Raw genomic sequence first — 7,941 nt, 5'->3', positions numbered from 1 at the left:
AACATACACTCTGAAGGCATTTTTCTTGTTGTTTCTCAGACACTCAGTGATACCATCTTGAGTATGTTCTGCCTTGCAGTGGGGACACTTTGCAAAGTAGACCCACATCCTACCCCCATCCCCACCTTATTTTGTTATTTTGAAATCTAAGGGCAGCAGAGGAAGGTGGAAGAAAGAACACAATGAAACCACAGAACTGTGTTTTGTATGTGTCCACAAGTGAGGACTTGCATATTGTCCAGTGTGGGTCATGTAGGGAAGAGCTATGATCCCAGTGGTACAGAGGAAATTGCTGCAGATTTAGAGCCCAAAAGAGTGGGATTTAAATTCTATCTTCTAACTGATTATGCAAACTTGGGCAACCAGTTTATCTTCAAAAGCCCTGTTGCTTTGCAAGTAAAAGGGATATCGTTAACAAAGCCATCCCAGCGGGTGGGGTGAATAAGTACTAGGGGATGCAAAAAGGGCTTAGTTGAAGAATAAAGTACCAAATATATATTGTACCAGAACTCTGGCTTAAAGTCAGACAGATCTGGTGTGTTACACTATACTATGGTCCATCAATATTCAGGACCACTCCTTGGAGTCAGGCTCAGTCATGTGACTTACCCAATGTAAACCCAAGTGCTCCCTCAGTTCTAATGAGACTTTCCAGGCTCATTAGTAATTCCCCAGCCCTCTTCCCCATATCCCTGTGATGGGAAAGCATGTGTAAGGAGGAGCCCTGGGACATCAGGGCGCTAAGTGATTAGAGTAAGCACAACTCTCATGCTCTTTCTTGGTGGGTTCCTATCACCAGCTGCTTTAGCTCTTTAGGGATTTGAAGATTTGGAGACTTAGGGATTGATTGTAATTGTGGTAAAACTGTCTGGCCTTACTGATGATACACCTCAGTACTGTTTCTTTATGCCATTTAATAGACGAAAGAAAAACAACCCACGAAGAAAACACATACATAGTTATACTGAACACAGCACAGTATTGGGGAGATCCCAGGGACAGCCCTTGCTGGGTGCTACTTGCTGCTGCTCTTCAGAAGGGGCCGGTACACGCCCACGACCACAGCGTGGTCCCTCTCATAGGGCTCCAGGGTCAGTTGCTCTTGGGGCTTTAAGTTCTCCTGCTGCAACTTCCTCACCTCGGAAGCAAACACCGCCTCAGCAGATGCAGTGGAGTCGATGCAGTTGGCCTTGATGGAAATGAGAAAGTGGCCCCCGTTGCGCAGGAAGGTGTGGGCATTCAGAGCCACTATCCGAGACTGGTCAGGCTGGGCCACGTCGGCAAAGATCACATCCACCATCCCTATAAGCATGCGGTACTTGAGCGGGTGCCGGGCATCTTCCAGAACCGGGATGATGTTGGTTCGCTTCTTGGCCACATTCACCAGATCGCGGCCAGCGCGGTGGGAGAATTCAACTGCGTAGACCACGCCGTCCGGGCCGATGATGTCAGAGACATGAGAGACCGTGGTCCCTGAGGCAGCGCCCAGGTACAGCACTTTGGACTTGGGCTTGATGTGAATCTGGTCGACCCCGCCCAGAATGGCCGCTGCCAGCTTGGAGCGGAAGGGGTTCCATGTGCGGTACTCTTGTTTCACACCGCCTTCCGTCACAGTGACCCGCCGCTCGCCGTACACCGACTGGCCCGGCACCATATTCAGCGTGACCAGTGCGTCCTCCGCTCCACGATAGATGAAGACGCCTTCATGCCTGTGTGGCTCCACCGTCACAGTATTAGCGCACTTCCTGCGGCGGTTTTTGTTTTTGCCCACACCGCCTCGCCGCTGCCCGCTGCCACCACGGTCCCTACTGTCCCCCCCTCCGCGCCCCCGGCCCCGGCCACCGCCACCGCCGCCACCGCCGCCACCGCCGCCAAAGCCACGCGCCCGCGCGCCAAAACCGCTCTTGCCCCCAGGGCCGCCATCGCCGCCTCCTCCCTTGCCCCCTCCTCCCCGCCCCCCACCCCAGCCGCTGCCCCAGCTACCACCCCCACGGCCACCCGACCCACCCCCGCGTGAGCTGGAGGCAGACTTCATGGCGCGCCCTGGGCACCCGGGTGGGGGGCTAGCGGTGATTTTACGGTGTCGCGGAGCTGGCGGCGGTTGTCAGGGGTTACCAGTGGCTTGGAGCCGTTGTCAGGAGTCACAGGTGGTTCTGGATGGTGGTCCTGATGTGGGACAATGGCGACAGCGGACGCTGCTGGCCTGGATAGCCGCAGCAGGAGACTGGGGCAAGGTGCGCAGTTGTCGGGAACAGCTTTACCGCAGTGTCCGCATCCCTGGAGCCGCCCTTTGACGCAAAGATGGGCGTAATTACATCACAGCCGCTTTGGCGACCCTGCAGCCCCGGAAGCCCCGCTTCTAACCCTCGAGCAGACGCAACCTGCTTCCTTTTAACTCTTCCCCTTCCTCACCTCCTGGTTTCTTAGGGGCCCTTTACACTTCTCCTGGGGCGCAGAGAAGGAAGCATCTCTCCGCTGCAGATGAGGATGAGAGTACTTGATCGCTGTGTGGTCTTAGGAAGCTTACCTGATCCTCTCTGAAATTCTTGTTTCAACTTGGGCAAGTTTTTTGAGCTGAGTCTCAACATCCCATCTGTAAAACAGAACATACCTCAAAAGTTTGTTTTAAAGCTCTTCATACACTTATCCCAGCCATGGCACATGATAATTACTTTGTGTTAGTTTTTTTTTTTTTTTAATGCATTTCTTTTGTTCTTTTTATTGAGGTATAAATAAATATAAATTGAGGTATAAATAAAATGCATCAATTTTTGTTTGTTTCTTCTAAGTAAATGTATTGCCTCTTAGAACTTTTGGCACTTGTGCAAGAGTGGTTTTTGTACCCTTATACCATATTGATGAGCAAATTGGTACACGTATTCTGACAAAACACTTAACCAATATACCCATACTCTTACTTATTCTGCTTTGAAAACGTTATCCTAAAGGGATTATCCCAGCAATTATCATGGTAATTAGTTTTGTTTTGTTTTTTAGATTATATTAACTTCTTTGTCAGAGAGAGAGTACAAACAGGAGGAGCAGCAGGCAGAGGGAGAAGCAGGATCCCTCTGAGCAAGGACTCAGCCACCCAGGCATCCCACCAATGATGGTAATTAGAACTGCTAGAGCAGGAGTGGTGATGATGGTAGTAATAATGATCACTGTTGTCAGAGAAGTGGCAGAGATGAGATGAAGTGGACTAACCAAGCCAAAGGAAGTATTTAGAAGATAGAAGTCACAGGGCTTTCTGATGGACTGGATATAGGAAGTCAGAGAGAGGAAAATTCCAAGTCAGAGATTGTCAAAGTAGAGTGACTCCCCTTAAAATAAATAAATAAATATTTTAAAAATTATTTACTTGTTTGAGAGAGTGCAAGTGAACAGACAAGCAGGGTGAGGGGGGACTGGGAAGGGGTAGAGGGAAAGGGAGAAATAGACTCCCTGCTGAGCAAGGGGCTTAATGCCGGGCTAGATTCCAGGACCCCAGGATCATGACCTGTGCCAAAGGTAGACACTTAACCAACTGAGCCACCTAGGCACCCACGTGCCTCCCGTTTTTGGTAATACTCTACAAGCTGCAGCCCTGGCTGTTCTCTACTTAGCTTTGCTCTCTTCCATCGACTGTGCTAAATCCCAGAATTTGTTCTGGGAATATGTAACAGCAAAAAATTTTTGATTCTTCAGTGTGAATGAGGATTCATGGGCTCAAGCCCTAAATCCTGTAACACAACTCAGTAGGAGCCAAAATCTTATGTTTACTCCCCAATTCTAGTCTGATTCAAAAGCTGTGCTCTTTCCATCCACAGCATCTTTTTGAGCATTAAAAACAAAAACAAAGACGAAAACACTAGGCAGCACAATTGGACAGGGAAAACAGCGGTAAGGAAGAGAAGCATTCAGTCAGCACCTCGGACAGCGACGCCAACTGGGGCGTTTATCTACTGTGACTGGTTTGGGACTCAGCCAAGAGTGGGGGAAGGTGGTGTATGTAGGTGGTATAAGCAACCTGTGGACCTCCCTATTAGTGGAATAAAGTGCCTGCTCCAGAGAAAGACAAAACATACCTGAAGATGAGGGCAAATGTCAGGCAGGGTGTACTGAATACACACATGTCAAGGTTTTATTTCATCCTGGACCAGAACTCTTCCTGTTTCAAATTCATGGACAGCAACACCAAATCTGGTTTTCTCAGAGGGTCAAAATGCCTCCTTAATAAGGGTCATAAACTTATGTGTTGGAATGCGGACAGGCAGTTAAAGAGTGCAATGTACAGTTCCTGAAGTGATGATTGTTATAAAACATTCTCCTTGGAGGTTTCAGCTCTCATTACAAATTGAGGAGTGTTCTCCAAATTGATGAACTACACTTGGTGCCTTGGTTTGGATCTCTCCCAAACCAGACCCTGTAATGGTTAATTTTATGGATCAACTTGACTGGACCGTGGAGTGCCTGGATGTTGATCAGACTTCCGCAGATGTTTCTGTGAGGGTGTTTTGGGATGAAATTAATATTTAAACATGTAGACTACATAAGCAGTCTGTCCCCCACCCCCATAATGTGGGTGGACCTTATTCAATCTGTTGGAGGCCTAAATAGAACAAAAGGCTGACGTTTCCCAGAGTAAGAGAGAATTCTCCTTCCTGAGAGCCTTTGAACTGGCACATTGACTTTCTGGTTCTATAGCACCTGCCTGCCTTCAGACTTAAACTGCAACATTGACTCTGCAGATTTTGAAATCACTGGTCTCTATAATTGGGTGAACGATTTCCTTGCAATCTCTCTCTATATACAGATGTAGCTGTAGATGTAGATCTAGATGAGATATAGATCAATCTATTTATCCTGTTGGTTCTATTTATCTGGAGGACAGACTCTGAGACAAGAACATGGGTCCAGGTGGTTTTTTTGAGAGGTGATCCCAGGAAGCACATATAAGAGTTGGGGAAATAAGACAGGAAAATAGAAAGGCTAAGATAAGGTACATTAATTAGAGGATTACCACAGTGGGAGATGAGGGCTCAAATGTCCTGAGCACCCTCTGTGGAGGGCATTCAAGAAGTGTTCAATCACAGGCTGGGAGGCTAGGGCATTAATTCACCATTCTCCCTTTCTCTATTGTTGAAAGTTGTTTCTGGGGCATTAACTCTCCTGCCCTTTGAGTTGCTCCTGTGTGTGGCTCAGCAAACTCCTTTAATGCTGCAGAAAGCCATCAGGCAGAGAGGCAGGCTCTGGGGTAGGAAGATGCTGTCATGGTGGAAACTGTTTATTACAGCTACAGATGAACTCAGAGCTGGGCTAGGGAATATTAGGTAAGGCACGAACAGTTCACTCGGCTACACTGTCTCATATACAACCAGAACTTTGTAACTGAGAAAATGTGCATGAGCTCATAAAGTTTACCTCAGTATGGGGGGAAGCTTATTACATCGGGAAAGAAAGTCATAATATAAATACACTAACGTCACCTGTAATATAGATATACAAACTCTCCTCAGTATTTTTCTTTTTTTTTTAAGATTTATTTACTTATTTATTTATTTGACACACACACAGAGAGAGAGAGAGAGAGAGAGAGAGCACAAGCAGGGGGAGCAGGGGAGGGAGAATCAGGCTTCCTATCCCCAATCCCCAGCAGGGAGCCCAACGAGGGGCTCCATCCCAGGACCCCAGGATCACGACCTGAGCTGAAGGCAGATGTGTAACCAACTGAGCACCCAGGGGCCCTCTCCTCAGTATTTTTTGCTCTAGTAGCCAGCATCATGGAGGTCTGCAATTGTATTTGAATAGCTAATTCCTTCGTTGTTTTTATTCAGGGTATTAAAGCACAATCCTCCACAATGAACCCTCTCTATTATGCCTCCAGACCACTGAAGAGGATCCATATTCAACACTAAGAGATCCACCAACTTTCACCTGAGTTAGTTTAGATAATTCTGTACAGCATTCCAGGCATAAGCCTTTGAGGTCACAGCTACCGACACATTCCAACCTTTGTCTTATCACTTTCTATTACACTATTATTAACATTCCTTTACTGCAATACAAGCAAGCATCTCTCAGGTTCCTGTTCCTAGCCTGTGTTACATGGACTGAGGCGGCTTTTCCAGGGCACGTGCTGTTCATTTCAGAACTGACATAGTCAAGAATGTCATGCATTTCTTTGTGATTTATTACATGGAATCTCCTGGGAGGGGTGGCTAGTGATTTCAAACTCTAAATCTAATAACAACATCTTCCTGAATTTGGAGTAATTCTTTGGGAGTAATTTCTGCCAACTGGCAATAGCAGCGGGCTACCTCACTGGTGGTACCATATCCCAGGTTTTGATGGCCCACTCTGCTCACCAGATTTCATACCAGGGCTTGAGGCAGCCTCTACTTTACTATAACAGTGACAATTCTCCAGATCTCTTCTCCCCCAACCCCATCCCTCATCAGTTTCATTATGTTACTGCTGTCATTTCCAACTTGTTTAGCAGGTTTCCAATCTGCTAAGGGTTCCAGAACCACCCTACCTTATGTATGCAAACCTTGGGAACTTTCTTAGACCACTGTCCCACTGCTGGTGACAGCCTTAGAACTGCTAAAAATTAAGTTTTCAAGTTTTGCTTTTCACCAGAGGCATCCTTGCCCAGAACAGGGTTTGATGACTCCCGGAGAACTTTTCTGTCTCCTGGCTTTGATTCCTACTTGGCAAAGCCATTTTTTGGATAATCTATCTGTTGAGATGCTGTAACCTAGGAGCACCTATGAGCCAGCAAGAGCTGTGCATGGTCCCAGAATGCTATCAGTGCAAGGACTCATGCCAAGGATTGGCATCTTAAGGCATCAAAAAACCCTCCCACTAAAATTTTCAATTGGAGCCACTGATAACATTGAAATCTGTTTCATTCTTAAAGGTTCATGAACAGTGGGTTCTACTTACTCAAGGTGCTTCCTAAAGTGATCATCTGTTTTTTTCTGAAGATTATCTATTTACATATTTGACACAGAGAGAAAGAGAGCATACAAGCAGAGGGAGTGGGAGGGAGAAACAGGTTCCCTGAGCAGGGAGCCTGATGGAGGACTCAATCCCAGGACCCTGAGATCATGACCTGTGCCAAAGGCATATGCTTAACCTGACTGAACCACCCAGGAGCCCCAGGTAATTTGTCATTATGATTCAGATACTTCTCTCTGACAGTGAATAAGAATGACTATAGCCACTTTAAATTTCTGTTTACAGTTGGACTTAGTATTCCATGATACGTCCTATAGTAATAGGGCCTTAATAGTTAACATGGAGTACACCAGTAAAAATATACATGAGCAACTTTGTTTTATTTCTCTCATATACCATTCTAGAAAATTGCCTAGCAAATGACTAGCCATGATTTAGGTAAAACAAGCTGGAAGGCTGCATAACCTCATTCCCAGTCTCATTCATATTTAAACAGTCATGCATGAAATGGTTTCCCCAACCCGGTTTCTAAAAACCACGGTCCACTTCCAAAGGTGACTCCAGGGATTTGCATCTCTGTCCCAAGTGACAGCCATAGCTGTATTTGATCAAGATGGGCTGGGCCCAGATTCAGCAATGTGACCCTCAAATCTCAACTGATTAATAAAACTATGTTAATTTCTTGCTTACTTTTAAAAAGAGATTTTATTTATTTATTTGAGAGAGACAGAGATAGTGTGAGAGAGAGAACAGGCTCTTGCTGAACAGGGACCCTGACGTGGGACTCAATCTCAGGACCCTAGGATTATGACTTGAGGCAGACACTAACTGACTGAGCCACCCATGTGCCCCTCTTGCTTACCTTTCATGTCTACTGAAGATCGGTTGGAGGTTTGCTCCATGTAGTCACTGAAGGGCTCAGGTAACAATGTCTTGTGGCTGTAACATGAGAAATAGGAGGGCTTACACTGTCACCACTGGGGAAAAGAGTGCATGAAG

The 7,941-nt window shown here is 46.5% G+C and overlaps 1 protein-coding gene across 1 annotated transcript; it reads right to left on the bottom strand.

Annotated features, from left to right (window-relative positions):
* Positions 1–924: 924 nt before the first annotated feature.
* Positions 925–2,295, bottom strand: FBLL1 (fibrillarin like 1). Its single transcript, XM_047730496.1, has one exon. It carries the CDS (start codon positions 2,033–2,035, stop codon positions 1,016–1,018), a length of 1,020 nt encoding a protein of 339 aa, XP_047586452.1. The 5' UTR covers positions 2,036–2,295; the 3' UTR covers positions 925–1,015.
* Between the last annotated feature and the right edge of the window lie 5,646 nt (positions 2,296–7,941).

This window comes from Lutra lutra, chromosome 5, assembly GCF_902655055.1.
Source record: "Lutra lutra chromosome 5, mLutLut1.2, whole genome shotgun sequence".
Classification (NCBI taxonomy): Eukaryota; Metazoa; Chordata; class Mammalia; order Carnivora; family Mustelidae; genus Lutra; species Lutra lutra.
The sequence above is the reverse complement of the archived record's forward strand: the minus strand, read 5'-3'. Positions and strand labels throughout refer to the sequence as shown.

Excerpts from the sequence above, each read along its gene's own strand:
- FBLL1 (XM_047730496.1), bottom strand. The coding sequence starts at position 2,035 with ATGAAGTCTGCCTCCAGCTCACGCGGGGGTGGGTCGGGTGGCCGTGGG.